The following is an 18,307-nucleotide window of genomic DNA, read 5'->3' as shown; positions in this document are numbered from 1 at the left end:
GGCTCAGATCACAGACAGAGAGATCATGCCAACATGGAAATTTGACATGGCCTGAGGGCTGGAGAGATGGCTCAGTCAGTAAAATGTTTGCCACACAAGCCAGTGTGTATATATGTGCCTGTGTGTGCACAAAACGTTTGTGTGTTTGTAATTCCAGTGATGGCGGGAGGGTGTTGGCCATGACAGGCAGAACCTAGAGCTCTTAGTGAAAGATACTGAACACCAATGTCTAGCCTTCATACTTACATGCATGCATGTGTAAATTCACACCCCACATGTAACTGTGTGTTACATGTACACATGCATGTTCACTACACACATGTGCATACACATAAACACAAAATATAAGGTAAGAGTGATCAAGGAAGCCACGTGCTGAACATGTGCACACATGGGCACACACACACACACACACACACACACACACCCCTCCTAAGTGCCATATAAGGACATAATGAAGGCAATTGAAAAGATAATGAAATAGCAAAGAAGTGGTTTTCATGAATCTGTGTGTGTGTGTGTGTGTGTGTGTGTGTGTGTGTGTGTGAGAGATGCTTGGGAGTGAACCCAGATTCTTATGCCCACTAGGCAAGCATTCTACCGCTATGATTCATCCTTCGTTCCCACAGCTTTTAAAGCTAAGACAAAATGCCTTCTGTCCCTATTAGACAGCCATTCCTGAGGTAGACAGAGGCTCACAGAAGCAGAACTGCAAGTAGAGATGTAGTCAGGAGACTGCAGCTTCCAGTCTCCATTAATATAGCCTCTGACTGCATACGTACACAAATGTCTGTGCTGCTAAAGACAGTATGGAGTCAAAGCAAGCAGCAAATCTCTCCTCCCTCAGAACAGACCCCAGTCAGGCTCACAACAGCAGACTGCTCAGGGTCTAAACTCAGTGTCCCCGCCACTAAGCCCACAGTTCCAGGGTCCTGTCCTAGCCAAACCCAGGGGACCAGGCCCTGTTTCAGTGACTGACTGCTGGTCAGTGGGGAGATTTGCTCTCCTGGAGAAGGTCCCTGGACAGGTGCTGTCCTCTCCTGAGCACAGTATCTGCTAAGGCACAGGGCTGCCAAGAACCCCAACCTTCCTGGGCCCTCTGTCCATCACATCAGATTTCTCTCTCAAGACTACTGCTTCTCTCCCCAGCTGCAGTCTTTGAGAACCTGGATTCGTCTGATGTGATGGAAACTCCAGCCTTCCCCTTGGCAATGAAGTTGCTAGAGGTATTGGATCCTTGTCTTTGCTAGTTCAGATTCTCGTGGCTAAGACCTTGGGGGCTTGGGCTGACAGAGCCATAAACGTGGCTCTCGTAGCCCCATCCAGTTCCCCACATGTGTCTCCCACACTCTCCCAGCTCTGAGCCTATCTGCATTCTGTGGGCTCCTGAGGGTAGGCACCAAGGCTGGGAGAGGATGAGCCCAAACAATTGAGGTGACCAGGGCGCTTTAGTGCATGTGTCTCCCTTCTCTTTCCGTACCTTCCCCGCCTTTCAGTGGCTCTGTCTCAGCATCTCCCACATAACCCACCCACACCCTACAGTCTCCTCTTGGGCTCCAAACCCCACACCCATCAGAATATTCATTTTGTGTTATCTCACATGAGCTGTGCTTTCTCTGGTCCAAATTAGTCTGTGGCTCAGCATAGAAGGTCCCAGAAAGCAAAAGAAATCCTCACAAAACCAGTCATGTCCTAAAGTCCCACTTCCAAACATCATGGATGCATAAATTTGGAGGTAATGTGTTCAACATAGAAACTCAGAGACACACATTCAAACTACAGCGGGGGCTCCAAAACTTTGTCTGGAACCGGCTTTGTCTTCTCTGCATGGTGGGTAGGGCCCACTCCCCTCCATCCTTCTCTTGCTTCTTTTGGTTTTCAGCCTCCAGTTGGGGAGGGTGGTTCTCAGCCAGGGCATAACAAAGTTTGGCCTCAGAGCTCTCCCAACACTGGCTGTTTCCCAGTCCAGGAGAGTGGCATGCTCAGATTCACCCAACTGACCTTGCTCCATAAACATTGTACAAAGTACTTGTGATACCAAGGTTGTGACCGTCATGGGCCTGGTTGTGGTCCAAAGTATTTCTCACCATTAAGTTGTCTTTGGTCATGAGAGTGACAGGTGTGAGTCCCAAGCCAGGCTCTGCTGCACAGGCACAGTACAGATGCACTCTCTTCCAGGTGCAGCACCAGGCTCTCCGAGACTGTTTGATCAAACACACAATCCCTGTCCTTGGAGAGTTTGTCTCCAGGCCTGTGAACATCGCCCAGGCTACAGACCGGAGGGATGCCTTTGTCAAGGTACAAATCCACAGAGCAGGGCAGAGCCCAGCTGGGTGGCAAGTCCCAGCTTTGGGGGTAACATCCCTTGGGAGTCAGTGTTGCCAGTCTGCATGCCCCCTTCCTGGGTGAACCTCAAGAGGGCATGCCTTCTTCCTCTGCTTTAGAGACTAAAACGTCTACCTGTGTCTCCCCAGGGCATCTATGGGCGCCTCTTCCAGTGGATTGTCAAGAAAATCAATGCTGCGATCTTCACTCCCCAAGCCCAGGATCCCCAAAATGTGCGGAGGGCCATCGGTCTCCTGGACATATTTGGCTTTGAAAACTTCCAGAACAATAGGTATGAAAATCTCAACCTACATTATTTCTGAAGATGGAAGATGGAAGTTCAGCCAGTAATGAGCTTGCCATGCAAGCTCAAGCTTCCTCCTTCAGAGCTCATGGGGAAAGCTGGGCATGGTGGCACTTGCTCATAACACAGGTACTGGGGAAGTAAAAACAGTGGCCCAGTGGCTAGTGAGGCTAGCTGAATTGGTGAAGAGACTCAGTCTCAAAAATCAAAGCTGGATGACATCAAGGACCAATATCTAAGGTTGATTCCACATATGTGTACACATATACAAGTAAGTTTACCTCTGTACACACTTGTGTGCATGCATGCACCTGCATGTGTACCCACGCACACATGCACACACACGCACGCACGCACGCATGCACGTGTAAAGATGAGCAGTGATTCTGACCAAGCTTGAGAGTATCTGTCTCCTTCCCTTACCCTACCCTGGCCACTGGGGTTGGATCAAGGACTTTACACTCTCATAATGCTGTGGTGTCTACAAGTGAGTCCGGACCTTCTGCAAATACAGCCTGAGTGCATCTAACACCCCAGTGCCCAAAGAAGTCTCTGTAACTCAAAGCCACACCCAAGAGCCAGGCGTGGTTCATAGCATTACTCACCGAACTGAACCACCAACTCCGTTCCTGCTCTAGGACGACTTACCACATGGGGTCAGGTGATAACAGAAGTCAGTAGCATTGACTCATCTAAGGGTTTTATGGACCATTTATGGCCTTCGAGTGAGCTCAGGCAGAACATCTCAGATCCAGCGTCCCAGAGCTATTAGAAGTAGGTTGGGCATCCTTCCAGACACCACCATGATAAAGGCAGAGGAAGGAAATGAGGTAGGCAGGGAGCCAAATCTGGGCAGGTGCTATCCAGGGCAGAGTCAAAGGCAACAGGTGGCCAGTGGGGAGGTGAAGGAGGCGGTGCTGCGCCAGAGCCTTTAGGGTCAGAGCCAGGACGCCAGAGTCTCCCGGAGTCAGAGCAAAAGGAAGCATGCACTTAGAGGTGGACCTACCCATGAGGCTTTGTGTGCATGTGGCATATGTCTGGGGCAAAGATGCCTCCTGACTCCAGGGCTCCCGGCTGGAGCGGCAGTGGTACCCAGTGGACCCTGGTCCACCCTGAGATGGTGGTGCTGTTGATTCTACAGCTTTGAGCAACTCTGCATCAACTTTGCCAACGAGCACCTTCAGCAATTCTTCGTGAAGCACGTGTTCACGATGGAGCAGGAAGAGTACCTGTCTGAGAACATCACCTGGAACTACATCCACTACACCGACAACCAGCCCATCCTGGACATGCTGGCCCTCAAGCCCATGAGCATCATCTCTCTCCTAGATGAGGAGAGCCGCTTCCCACAGGCATGTGTCTTCACCATCTTCTGAATACAACCTACTTTCTGAGTCTCTCCTCAGAGGTCAAGCAACTCCATGTTGCTGGGTGTGGTGGGTAAACTTGATAACTTGCACAAGGTTGTCAAAACAAGGCCTAACAAGGCCCAGACTAACCAGACCCTGCTGCTCAGCACAACTCCTACAGGAAGGCTTCCCAGACTGCTAAGGACCTGGACAATTTTCCAGTGGGTTGAGTGGGAGGGCTGGCAAAGGAGTAGCCCCTAGTCTCTGTTCCCGAGCCTTTACTACCACAAGTCACCAGCCAGTGTGAGTTAGCTGTCCATTAGTAGTGAGTTAGCAGTCATTCTGAGCCCAGCTTCCTTTGTCTCCTGTGGGTTGGCCTCCTGACCTCATGACTCTGGGGCCTCAGCCCATAGAGCCTCTGGGTTCTTCCAGGGGACAGATGTCACTATGCTGCAGAAACTGAACAGTATCCATGCCAACAACAAGTCCTTCCTGAGCCCCAGGAGCATCCATGACACCCGATTTGGGATCGCACACTTCGCGGGCGATGTATACTACCAGGCAGAAGGTGAGCATAGCTCTGTGTCTGACCTACTAGGAGCCAACTCAGGATCCCACAGGAAGGAGGAAGCCAGGGAACCGAGGATGAAGCAGACTGCTGCTCAGCCTCCTTTCCCTGCTTACACAGTCCAGGACCCCAGCCAGGGGAGGCGCTACCCACTGTGGGTGGGTCTTTCTGCTTCAGTTAATGTAGCATAGATAATCAATCCTCCACAGGCTGGCCAGTCTACCAGGTGATTCTAACTTCTGTCAAATGGTAAAACACTAACCATTGCATATGCCATGTATGCTCTCTGAGGCTGGTTTCTTTCACTTACTCAAAGGTGTTTGTTTTTTGTTTTTTGGGCTTTTGGGTCTTTGTTTGTTTTTGAGACAGGGTTTCTCCGTGTAGCCTTGGTTGTTTCAGAACTCACTCTGTAGACCAGGCTGATCTCAAATGTACAGAAATCTGCCTGCCCCTGCCTCCCAAGTGCTGGGATTGAAGGCATGTGCCACCATGCCTGGCTATACTCTGAGGTTGGTCTGTGTTAATGTAGTTGCTGGGGATCAAACCCAAGTCCCCCACTTGCTCACTGAGCTCTTTCCTGTCATCTCCCCAGACCTCTCTGTTCCTTTTTATTGCAGAAGAATATTTTGTTTCTCTCTTCAATTGATGGATGTTTGAATTGTTTCTCCGTTACAGCTATTTTATATAACACAGCTGTGACCGGCCATCTTTATGTGGACGTAGATTTCAGTTAGCTCAGCATATATCTAGCTAGGTCATGTACAGGGGCACATGTGGGGCACCCACCAAACTCTTTCTCAAAGTAGCTGTGTTATTTTACACTCCTAATAGGTGTGTGTCAGAGTACCAACCTTTCTGCATCCTCTTGAACTTGTGATGTCAGAGGCTGCCTTGCAGGAGTCTGTCCTCTCCTCTCATAGTGCGGGGCCTGGGGATGGAACTCAGGCTATCAGACTTGGCAGCGAGTGTCTTTTCCTGCTTAGCCGTCTCTCTGGCCTATAATAATACTTTCTATATTTTGACTGTAAGTACCTCCTCAGATATATAGTTCGTAAAACTTTTCTCATGCCGAGGGGACCGTCTTTTCATGTTTGCTTTGGTGGCTGTGGATGGAGCTCAGGGCCTGACACAAGGTGCAAGTGTTCCTTCCCACTGAGCTATGTCCCAAGTCTTTGATTTTCCTGTTGTTGTTGTTGTTGTTGTTGTGTTATTTGCCACCAGAAGGTGTGGTTGGGATAGGGTGGGTCTTCTGACTTCAAATGATCCAGATTTAGGGTGGATCTTCCCACTTCAAAAATGATCCTATTAAGCAAAATTCCCCACGGGCATGGCTAGCTGCTTGGAGTTTAGTTGATTCCAGATATAGTCAAGTTAATAACCAATATTAGCAACCATAGTCCCAGAACCCAAAGAGGACACTGAACCCATTCCCCCACACCCCTGTGTGTGTTTAAGAGTGAGGTTTTGTTTGTTCCTTTGTTTTCATGCTTGCTTCTGTAAGTGACATGAAACTTAAAAGGATGCTAAGATTCAGGAAACTTCTTTCTCTGAGCATGAGGATCTAATTTAGAACACCCAAAATTCATGAAAACCAGACACATCTCACATCCATTGTCTCAGCACTGCTGTGGGGAAATGGGAAACAGACAGGGGAATCATTGGATGTTCAAAGACCAGCTAGCCTGGCGTGCACAGTTCTGAATAACAAAAGATCCAGCCTCAAATGAGACAGAAGGGCTGTCCTCTGACCACCACACAGGCACCATAGCATGCTCACGCCTACACTCTCACACATGAGTGCACACACTCTCTCTCTAGCACAAACAGAAACATACACAAACACACATGCACACACACACATGCATGCACACACACATTTTTAGAAACAGGCTTGGGTATTTAGCTCAGAGTGTTTGCCTTGCAAATGAAGCCCTGGCATTTTATCCCCAGTACCAGTAAACCAGGCACAGTGGTACATGCCTGTAATCCCAGCAGTCAGGAGGTGGAAGCAGGAGGATTACACATTCAAGATCATCCTTGGCTACAAAGCAATTGGGGAGCTATACGAGACCTGGCCTCAACAAAACAAAGCAAAAAGCAAAACATGAACCATAAAGCAACAAACAAAAATGCTAAAGGTCTTGTTTTCATCTGGGGTACTCTGTTGTGCTCATGGCTCATAGGTAGCCATCTGTCCTTGTGACCGCACACAGTCCTCTCTCGGTGTATCTATGTACTGATACCTTCTTTTAATGACACAGGCCATACTGGGTCAAGGCCCACTATCTTGACTACATTTTATGTTAATCATTAAGCCAGGCCGAGGTGGTAGCTCAGTTAATAAAGTGATTTCTATGCAAATATGATGACTGAAGTCCATCCTCAGAAATCACATTTAAGAAAAAAAAAGCTGGACTTAGTGTGCCCCCTGTAACCCCAGCACTGGGGAGGCAGAAACAAGCAGACCCTTGGGCTCACTGGATAGCAGCTTAGCCTATTTGGTGAACTCCAGGCTAATGAGTGACACTGTCAAAAAAAAAAAAAAAGTGGGCATCCCCTGAGGAGTGTTCTCTGACCTCCACATACACAGGAACAAATGGGTACCGCTCTTAAACAAGCATGCACATACACACACACATGAAGCCTCCTCTTCAAACACAGGCAATCCATTCTGGATCTATACATACTGGAACCAAGGACTCCAGCAAATTAATTCAGGTGGATACGATTCAGTTCAAAACACTGGCCTCCCTCATTTCTGAAGGCTAGGTCTTTCCGTTGGAAGAGTTTCAACCCTATCTGAATGCCCAAGACCATAGAAACAGCATAATGTATTCATTGAGACCACAGTGCTGAGTGGGGATGCAGCCAGTGCTCCCAACCTCTGTGCTGTCTCTCCAGCCCCAGGGGGTGAGAGTTCAGAGGTCAGAAGTGACTTAGTGATGGATGGGACAGAAGCTCTAGACAGTATGCTTCAGTGGGACATTCTGGAAACCCTCTAGGCAAGCTCGACTTATTCAAGGGACGGAGGGCATAGCTGAGCTGGCCTGGAGGATAGCCCTGATGTCCCCACAGGCTTTCTGGAGAAGAATCGAGATGTGCTGAGCACAGATATCCTAATCCTGATTCATTCCTCGAAAAACAAGTTTCTGAAGGAGATATTTAACGTGGACTCATCACAGACTAAGCTGGGGCACGGCACCATCTGCCAGGTGAAGGCAGGAAGCCAGCTCTTCAAGGTGGGCTACTCACCTGCCACCCTCACTCCAAGGCACAGGGCCAGACAGATATGACCAAGGAGACCCTTTGCTCTCTAGGAGTCCTAAGCATGCAGCATCCCAGCATGTAGCTTGTCCTGGAATGAAGGGGAGAGAAGGAGAGAAATACAGAGGGAAGGAGGGAGAGAGGGGAGTAGGAAAAGAGAGGAATAGAGAAGAGGGGGGAAGACGGAAGAAATAAACAGGAGGGAAGGGAGGAAGAGAAGGAGGGAAGGAAAGAAAAGAAAGAAGACAGGAGGGGGAAGGATGAAGGGAAAGTGTACACATGTGTCCTGAGTGGCAGCCCTCACTGTGGCATGGTCCCCAGGCACAGATCCCCAGCCCTTATGCCCCCTTGCTGCTTCTTTGCAGTCATCAGACTCCATCAAGCGCCCCGTCACCCTCGCGAGCCAGTTCAAGCAGTCTCTGGACCAGCTGATGAGAATCCTGACCAACTGCCAGCCCTATTTTGTCCGCTGCATTAAACCCAATGAGTACAAGAAGCCACTGGTAACTAGGAGAGACTGGTGTGTGTGTGTGTGTGTGTGTGTGTGTGTGTGTGTGTGTGTGTGTGTGCCAGGGTTGGGGAGGGGGAGTTCCGAGGGGCTGAGTTTGACACCTAGAGTTGACACCCAGGGCATGGCCAGCATTATAGCTGCTGCTTGTCCCCTCTTTACAGACACCGGTGTGAATTGGTGGCAGCTCAGTGACCTGCACACTCACAGGAGACTGACTTCCACACACTCACATCTAGCTCTTCAGTCCACCTATCGTCAGCTGTGTGTGCTCAACCAGGTTCAGGGCTCCTCTGGGCCTCATTACTTATTATCTTCCATAAAGTCAGACTTATTCTTGTCTATAGGATGTTAGAAATGAAGCTGTGGTCATGAGAATGCCCACATGACCCGAAGTATCTTTAAGACATCACGTCTGTAGAAGGGCAGTCTGCAGGAACAAGCTCTGGCAAGTGAGCACACCCGGTGGGATTCTACGGGGACTTTATGATTTCAGGATCCCACGCTGTGCTCTTGTTGGTCAGACTTTGGCCTCACGTCCTTACAGGATGAGCCAAAGCTGACATTCAGAGAGGTGAAGCTCAGGAGAATCAAAACGTACACTTGGAGCCGGGCGTGGTGGCGCACGACTTTAATCCCAGCACTTGGGAGGCAGAGGCAGAAGCAGTCAGATTTCTGAGTTTGAGGCCAGCCTGGTCTACAGAGAGAGCTCCAGGACAGCCAGGGCTACACATACAGAGAAACCCTGTCTCGGAAAAACAAAAACAAAAACAAAAAACCTTACATTTGGGAACTAGAAACTAGAAACTTACATAGGTGTTTACAACATGGCACTTTCTCAAATTTAATCAAGTGGTCCTGTCTCAGTTAATCTTTCGATAGAAAGTTTTTTGTGTTTCTCAGAAAAGATGCAACTAGTTTAGGAGCAGATGGTATAGCACATCTTCCACATAAAAGCCACACTTATCAAAAGGCATCAACTATTTTAAATGTTGGCACTGAAGAGTCAGACCTGCAGGAGCTTTCTCCACATGTGGTGGGGACAAAAGGAAGCCTATAGTCTATGATCTATAGAATTCACCTCCCCAAAGAGCCAGGAGCACAGGGGCTTTCCAAACTAGGAAATATGATTTGCAAAGACAAAACAACTAAAAACGATGCCATAGGAAATAGGGAGATATTGGTATATACATGTTAGTGTATATATCCATGTGTGTCCAAGTGTGGGGGTGTCACATATGTGCACACTGATGATAGAGTTTGATATTGTGTATCTTCCTTTATTGTTGTCCAACTTACATAGTTTTTAAATTATTTTATTTTATGTGTATGAATGTTTTGCCTGCATGTGTATATGCATTCACCACATGAATGAAAGCTTGATGCCCATCAAGGCCAGAACTGGAACTGCAACTGCAACTGGAACTGGAGTTAGGGACAGTTGTGAGCATAACGTGGGCATATTTGAAATAAGGTGCAATTCTATATATTGAGGTTGTTTTATAAAAGTTACTATAGACAGCAGTTGGACGACTCTTATTCCTCATGCCGGGAAAACTCCCTTGCTCTTAAGAATTCCTGCAAGTGGCCACACTGCCTGCCTAGGCTGAGGCTTACATTCTGTGGGTGTCTCTGACCAGAAGTCATCTGAGTGGCTGCAGCCTCCTGCTGTGAATTGTAGAGAAGAGGCCTAGGTTGAGGACCAGTCTGTCTGTCTGTCTGTCTCTCTCTCTCTCTTTCTCTGTCTTTCTTTGTTTTTTCGAGACAGGGTTTCTCTGTATAACAGTCCTGGCTGTCTTAGAACTCACTCTGTAGACCAGGATGACTTCAAACTCATAGAGATCCACATGCCTCTGTCTAAGTGGCTGGAATTAAAGGCTTGTGCCACCACCACCACCAAGCAATATCCCCTCTTTAAATCAGAGCCAATCCCTCCCATCATATACATTGTTGTGGAGATTAAATAAGAAACTCCAGGCTCTCAGGACATTCTCAGTCAATAACAGCTGGCTATTCACCCAATGTTAACCACAGTGACCCTTACCAATCTGTCCATGGGCTTGTCTACTTAAAGGGTGTCATCTCCCTTAGTACTTCAGGTTGAAAGTACCCTCTGGAGTCTTGGAGACAGAAGGGAAGCTAACACCATGCCCAGTTCCCTGTCAGTCAGACTAGCCTCAGACCTTAGCTCCCTCTCCCACCATCCAGCTGTTTATATTCATCCAGAGGAAGAGAGGCCAAGCAGAACTCAAGAGTCTATGCCTCTAAGTAGATTCATGTCTTCCTTCCACTGTGACGGAGAAGTGTTGAATTGCTGCCTTTATTGGGGCAGCATCCAGACTGGTATAAGCAAGTCACACACTTTTCATCAGGCACTGTCTTAGGGCTTCTATTGCTGTGATAAAACACTATGACCAAAAGCAATTTGGAGATGAGGAGGTTTTGTTGTTGTTTTGTTTTGTTTTGTTTTGTTTTGTTTTGCTTTGTTTGAGACAAGGTTTCTGTGTGTAGCCCTGGCTGTCCTGGAATTTGCTCTGTAGACCAGGTTGACTTTAAACTCACAGAGAGCCTCCTGTCTCTGCTCCCTGAGTGCCGAGATTAACGGCATCCACCGCCAGCAGCTGAGAAAGGGATTTATTTCAGTTTATGGTTTCATCTCACAGTCCATCTCTCTGGGAAGCCAGAGCAAGAACCTGGAGGCAGAGCTGATGCAGAGGCCATGGAGGGGTGTAGCTTATTGGCTTGCTCTTCATGGCTTGCTGAACTTGCTTTCTTTCTTTTTCTTCTTTAATAGTCTATTTTTATTTTGCGTGCATTGGTATTTTGCCTCCACGTGTGTCTGTGTGAGGGTGTCAGGGACTGGAGTTACAGACAGTTGTGAGCTGCCATGTGGGTACTGGGAACTGAACCCGAGTCCTCTGGAAGAGCAGCCAGTGTTCTTATTCTCTGTGCTGTTTCCCCAGCCCCAATCTGCTTTCTTGTACACGCAGCCCAAGGGTGACTCCACTCACAGTGGATCAGGCCCTCTCACATTAATCACCAATTTAGAAAATACACCACAGGCCAATCTGGTGGAGACATTTTTCTTAACTCAGGTTCCCTTTTCCCAAATGACCCTAGCTTGTGACAAGTCGACACAAACTAAGCCAGTACAGGCATCAACCCCCTTATTTGTGAGACAGGGTTTCTTCATGGCTAGGTTAGCTGGCTCGGGCTAACTCTCCAGAACTGGGATTACAATCACACACCACCATGCCCTGCTTTTTAAAAATGGTCCTCATGTTTGCACTGAGATATCTCTCCAGTCTGCAAATGTCTTTCCTATTCCTGGTACTATACAAGTCTTGAAAATGGCGGAAGCATAGCATTCTTATGGGTCTCACAAGCTCTCTCTGTCTCTGTCTCTCTGTCTCTCTCTGTCTCTCTCTGTCTCTCTGTCTCTCTCTGTCTCTCTCTCTCTCTCTCTCTCTCTCTCCCTCTCTCTCTCTCTCTCTCTCATCTCATTATATCCAAGGCTGGCCTCATAATCCTCCTGCTTCTGCCTCCCACGTGTTATATGTATGGACCAATCCAATTGGCCTGAGTTCCAGTCCCTATCTATTGCCTTTTATGTCCTTGGAATTACTTCCAGCAACTCCCACTGCTGTCTTCAAAAAGTCATTTAGAGTCTGGTTACAACATTGTGTGCTTATAAGTTCAGCACATAGGAGGTAGAGGCAGAATGGCATGCTCAGCTATATATCAAATTCTGGGCACACACTTAATAAAAACAGTCCTTTTAGTTCAACCAAGCATTTGGTAGGTTCTTCTGGACTTTGGGGGGGGATGGCTGGATAGACCCCTAGGTGAGCTGAGCCCCCACCCACCCTCCCCACACACACCCCCCACCGTGGAAGCAATGGTGAGTGATTTCTAAGGATGGGATCCTAAGCTCCTGAGCCCATTCTTCTCTACCCACAGCTGTTTGACCGAGAGCTGTGCATTCAGCAGCTGCGTTATTCCGGCATGATGGAGACTGTGCACATCCGCAAGTCAGGTTTTCCCATCCGCTACACATTTGATGAGTTCTCACAGAGATTCCGTGTGCTGCTGCCCAGCCCGGAGCGTATGCAGGTGTGTGCCTAAGAGGCCATTGAATCTTGTGCCTTCCGTTGAATCTTCTCCTCCTTCCTGACTTCTGGGACCCTCCCCAGCCTGGATACCCAGATTTCACATGCTGTCTGTCTGTCTGTCCTTCCTTTTGTCCTCCTCCTCCATCTTGTGCTGTATAGGCAAGGTGGATGACCCACACTGGCTTCTGGTTGATTCTGGTGGCATGTGTGAGCTGTCTATGAGTTTACTTGCTCTCCTGGGACCACCATGTCTAGGATCTGAGGTGTGGCTAGAAAGCTCTGTGAGATAGGATTTTCTGCCATCTTTCGGCATCATGCAGCCAATCTTAACGTTTGGATTGGTTTGAGGCTAAGTATTCCCTAGCTATAGAGGTCCCAGGTCCACCAAGTACCCTCGTATCCCTCATCCACTTAGCCTGGAGAGTCGGCAAGTGCCTGCGTGTAGTCAGACAGCCCTTGTTGGGTGGCCTGTATGCAAGGGGGTCCCTACTTGAGCAGCCCTGGAGAAGGCCCCCACCCCTTTCCAGAGTCCCCGGCCATCCCTGGTTTTCTCAACAGTTTCAGAACAAGCCCCGCCAGATGACCTTGCACATTGCTGACCTATGCCTGGGGACAGACAAAGACTGGAAAGTCGGAAAGACCAAAATCTTCCTGAAGGTGAGATGCTGTGAAGCGCTGCTGCCTCTGGCTTCCTGGAGACAGTGGGAGGGACACGGGAAAGAACCCCAGCCAGCCACACCTGCTCCGGTCCTCAGCTGGGCTGTGGGTTCCTCTAGCCATAGACTCATGCACTGGCTTGCCCCATAGTGGGCATCTGGGAGCTAGACAGGAAGGAGATAAACAGAGAGACAGGTTAACAGAGGGAATTCCCCAAGGGAACCGCACAGAAAGATGGAGTAGCCATGAAAGGCCACACAGAACACAGGGTGGAGCTGGTGTTGGGGAAGGGATGGAAGAGAAGGCTCGGCATTCCTACATTCCTGGTTCCTTGAGAGCATGCTCAAGGTCTGGTCCAGCTCTATGCCCAAGTTCACCAAGGCACATGGCAGACTCAGTCCTGCTGATGACAGAGAAGGGGGGAGGAGAAGGAAAGGGGAACAATTAAGTCCCCGACCTCTCCTTCCCACCAGCCAAGGTGCCATAGGTCTCTGTCCTGCAAAGACAGCCCCTGCCTTCCTGGGGCGATGATGATGATGATGATGATGATGATGATGATGATGATGCTTTGTGCTTCATGTCTCAGGCCTCAGGGAACTAGGGGGAGTGAGAGGCAGGAGAGACATACCCTTGGGTGAAGACAATGACTTTGGGAAATGAAGACTAACAGATTGAAAGAGCAAAAGAAGCCAAACTAAGTTGGCTTTAGGGTGAGATGTAGTTGCCCCATTCAGAACCACATACGGGTTCCTTCTTTGCTAGTTCTCATAGGAGAGTCTGGGACATCCTGACTTTTGGAGACCAAGTCCTGGTACCAAGCAGGGGTAGTGGGGGTGAGGGAGGGACAGCAACAGGACGATACCACCCTTCCTCAGGATCATCAGGACACAGTGCTGGAGATCCGCAGGAGCCAGGCCCTGGACGGAGCAGCGATCCGGATCCAGAGAGTCCTCCGGGGACACAAGTACAGGTGCCTGCCCCCATCAACCATCCTAACGTTTGTATTGGTCTGAGGCTAAGTGCCCCACAGCTATTTGGAGACTCACTGAATAGCCTGTGTGCATCCCACACACTTAACCTGGAGTCAGCACACGGTGTCCCTCAGGCAGGCCTGGGAGAGAGACTGAGGGACAAGATTTCTTTAGTGGGGACATTCAGCCTATGTTGATAATTCTAATATACTATTGGAAAAACATTCTACAAGCGAAAGCTGTCAGTCTCAATCTCATCCTTACATGTGTCAATATATAATACACCACACACATACATACACACATACAAACACAAACAGCACACACATATACCACACACACATATATACACATACACACACATACATAAACACACATACACACCACACACATGCCTATATACATACATACACATGCACATACAAACACACACATATTACATACACCATACACACACACAGACACACACACACAGACACACACACACACAGACACACACACACGGGAGTACAGGTCCTCATGTTTGCAAGACAAGCACTTTGCTGATAGAGCCATGTCTGTCAGTAGAGTGATATCTTCCTTCTTGCTTTTGGGACTTTAAAGACACTAGTCTTAGCTCCTGTGTCATAGTCCCTCTGGTCCCCGGGGCACTGCTCTTCAGTCCATTTCTTCTCCATCCTGCAGATTAAAAATTTATTTTGTTCTGTCTTCAATCTTACTGATTCATCTCTGATCTCTCCATTCTTCTGCTCAGCCCCCATCCACTGAGGATTCATTTTCAGAGTAGTGCGTGCGTGTGTGTGTGTGTGTGTGTGTGTGTGTGTGTGCATGTGTGTGTACGTGTGTGTACGTGTGTGTAGGAGTGTGTGGGTGTATGTGTGTGTGTAGGTATATGTGTGTGTGTAGGTATATGTGTGTGTGTAGGTGTATGTGTGTGTGTGTGTAGGTGTATGTGTGTGTGTAGGTGTATGTGTGTGTGTAGGTGTATATGTGTGTGTGTGTGTGTGTGTGTATGAGTGTGGGTGTGTACATTAGACAAAGAGCAAATGTTCTGATATAATTGTTGTATATGGGACCCAGGAATAATCAATACTGAAGTTCTCTGTATAATTTTAATATGATGAAGGCATACTATTCTAAACCTTAAAAATTCATTCAGTAAAGTATTAAAAGTGGTACAAAAACACAACTGAGTATGAAATTAAAGATCCTTATGGGCCGAGCTCATCAGAGAAACCTCTGATATCAACCTTAGACCTCCATGTATATGTACACAAAAGCACATAAGTGTGTGTGCCTACACACACACACGCACACACACACACACACACACACACACGAAAACAGAAAAACAGAAATGAAAAGACGGCGACTGGTCCTGTTCCTTCATAGTCCTTGGTTGACTATAAAGGGATGAGGGAAGATTTCTTGATTATTTTTAAAAACTGGATTATCATCATTCCAAAATGTGGGGAGTTTTTCTTTTGCTTTTACTTTTTTTGTTAATTGTCTGGTGGGGGGAGTCGTTTGTGTTGCTGAGGACTGAACTTTAAACTTTATACTAGACAAATGCTACATCCTTAGCCTAGAGATTTAGGTTGTTAATGGCAGGTCTCACGACTCTAACCTACACGTATATCTGCCATCTGTCTGCAAAGGCTTCTGAGTATGTGTTGTCCAGATTCCTTCCTCCCTCATATTTTATCTCCTACTTTTGTTCCTGATAGTTTTTTGTTTTGTTTTGGCTCCTAAACTCTCTGCAGGGTCTAGGAGAAGAGTTACTAAATGCCTCTAATTTGCATTCCCCTCTAGGAAGGAGTTCCTGAGGCAGAGACGTGCAGCTGTGACCCTCCAGGCAGGGTGGCGAGGCTATAGCCAAAGAAAGAATTTCAAGCTGGTGAGAGAGAGAGCTTGGGAGGATGGACTTTCAGGGGCAGCAGAAAACTGACCCATGAAAGACAGTCATGATCATTTCCCTGGATCAGAGTTCCCAGGCAGGAAGAGTTCCATTGCTGATTGATAGAGAATACAGATCTTACTTAAGTGACAGCCCTTTCCACCTACTCTTTCCTTAGCATCTCTCCAGCCTTATGTTTGGGGTGTCGATATGTTCCCCTCCAGAATTTTGGGTGTCCCCCAGAGCTGGGCTGGCATGATGATAACCAGATGGATGGACCTTGTGTTACAGCATTTCCTCCTCTTTGTTCTTCCCACACAGGCCCCAGAGAGTGACTCTGCTCTATGTGAGTCTCTGTTCTCTCAGGCTTTCCTTGACCCCTTATTCATTCTCATAATGACTGTGACTGTAGCTGCAGCCTAAGAGGGTCCCATCAGCAACTGGCCCTGACTTTCAACACTCGGTTCTCACAAAGTTCCAGGTGGTAGCTCACAAGTATGGAGGGGTTACCCAAGGGCCTGTTGTACTGGGTGCATTGTTTTATTTAATAGTAATCACTTATAGAAGTAAAGGAAATGAAGCAGACCTTAAGTAGATTTACTCAGGAGTGGGTACATCTGGCATCTATGGGTCTGTGTGACTTTCAGAGCTTTAGGCTTGCCCACTGAGTTTGTCTTTGATCAGCCAACAGGCTCATCCTGGAGACCCAGGGACTTTTGTGGCATGGTATGAATTGGGTGTTCATCCATTTCTCTCCTATTTTAGAGACACCCCCACCTGAGTGGGCACCATTGTTCAGCAGTACAGTGAGCGCCACTGTCCGCTGTGGAGCCCGTGTCAGTCCATTGTTTACATCACATTAGTTACATTTCCTTTTTGCTTCCAATACCCAACAAAAGCAACTTGAGGGAAAACGGGCTTATGCTGACGCACATCTCAAGAGTACAGACTATCATGATGGGGGAGTCATGGCAGCAGGAATAACAGACTGCTGGTCACATTGCATCCACCATGAGGAAGCAGAGAGCAATGAGTTCCTATGCTCAGCTAGGCATTTCCATTTTATACAGTCCAGAAACCCGACCCATGAGATGGTGCTGTCCACATCTAGGGTAGATCTACTTAGCTCAATTAACCTTGTCTTGAGAACTTGTCACAGACATGCCCAGAGGTTTGTCTCCAAGGTGATTCTAGATCTGCCAAGTTCACAATCAACATAAACCATCACATATACTATTTGCCAGATGCTTGTTTGGTGCTTATTTGAATGGTAGGCTCTGCTCCAAGTAATCAATACAAGTAATGACTAGGTTCATACACACTGGCACGTATGTATACCCGTAACACCAGCACTGTACCGAAAAGCAGGTGACTAAGTTGCACTGAGGGTCTTTTATGAAGAATCACGCTCTGCTCTCCCAGGAAAGTGGTCTTGCCATAAATCTAGCTGCTTCCTGCTTTCACAGATCCTAGTGGGCTTTGAACGCCTGCAGGCCATCGCCCGGAGCCACCTGCTGATGAGACAGTTCCAGGCCATGCGACAGAGGATAGTGCAGCTGCAGGCCCGATGCAGGGGCTACCTGGTGCGACAGCAAGTCCAGGCCAAGAGGAGGGCAGTGGTGATCATTCAAGCACATGCCAGGGGCATGGTTGTCCGGAAGAGCTACTGGCAACAGAAAAGCACTGTAGGTAGAAATGTGGTATGAAAGAGAGGTAGGGTTGGCTGGGACAAAGAGGGAAATGGATGAACAGCAATTAAGAATACTTATGAGAAAGCCCTTTAGAATATCCAACATTCTCAAGCGAAAATGTTTAAATCGACTAGACAGTTTTTAGAAATACAGCAAGAGTCCATTATATCCTGGGGATATAATTTCAATTGTACAAAATGGCTGGGAAGATAGTTCAGTTGGTAAATGTCTTAGGATTTCTACTGCTGTGAAGAGACACCATGACAACTCTTGTAAAGGGAAATATTTAGAGGACTGGGTTACAGTTCAGAGATTCAGTCTATTATCCTCATGGTGGGAAGCATGGCACAAAGCAGACATAATACTGGAGAGGTAGCTGAGAGTTCTATATCTGGATTGGCAGGCAGTAGGAAGAGAGAGAGATACTGGGCCTGGCTTGAGCATCTGAAATCTCAAAGCCCACCCCCCAGTGGCACACAAAGCCGCACCTACTCCAACAAGGCTACAACTCACAATAGTGCCACTTCCTATGGTCCTATGAGGGCTACTTTCATTCAAACCAGTAAAGTACTTGTCATATTTCCTGTTCCTATTATAAGATATCCTGACATAAACAATGTAAAGAAAAAAGGATTCATTTAGGAAAGTCAAGGTTGCCAGA

At 47.8% G+C, this 18,307-nt stretch overlaps 1 protein-coding gene across 1 annotated transcript in view; it reads left to right on the top strand.

The window, feature by feature from the left end:
* Myo7b (myosin VIIB) overlaps positions 1-18,307 on the top strand; it is a 77,698-nt gene that overhangs the window by 34,363 nt on the left and 25,028 nt on the right. The window contains exons 10-21 of the mRNA NM_032394.3: positions 1,150-1,226; positions 2,179-2,298; positions 2,475-2,617; positions 3,771-3,981; positions 4,411-4,546; positions 7,622-7,785; positions 8,176-8,313; positions 12,279-12,431; positions 12,989-13,087; positions 13,963-14,057; positions 15,871-15,955; positions 17,422-17,640. Coding sequence (NP_115770.2) covers positions 1,150-1,226; positions 2,179-2,298; positions 2,475-2,617; positions 3,771-3,981; positions 4,411-4,546; positions 7,622-7,785; positions 8,176-8,313; positions 12,279-12,431; positions 12,989-13,087; positions 13,963-14,057; positions 15,871-15,955; positions 17,422-17,640 — 1,640 coding nt within the window. The remainder of the gene's footprint in view (positions 1-1,149; positions 1,227-2,178; positions 2,299-2,474; positions 2,618-3,770; positions 3,982-4,410; positions 4,547-7,621; positions 7,786-8,175; positions 8,314-12,278; positions 12,432-12,988; positions 13,088-13,962; positions 14,058-15,870; positions 15,956-17,421; positions 17,641-18,307) is intronic.

Source organism: Mus musculus, chromosome 18 (assembly GCF_000001635.26).
Source record: "Mus musculus strain C57BL/6J chromosome 18, GRCm38.p6 C57BL/6J".
In the NCBI taxonomy this organism is placed as follows: Eukaryota; Metazoa; Chordata; class Mammalia; order Rodentia; family Muridae; genus Mus; species Mus musculus.
Note: the sequence above shows the minus strand (reverse complement) of the source record. Positions and strands in the feature narration are given on the sequence as shown.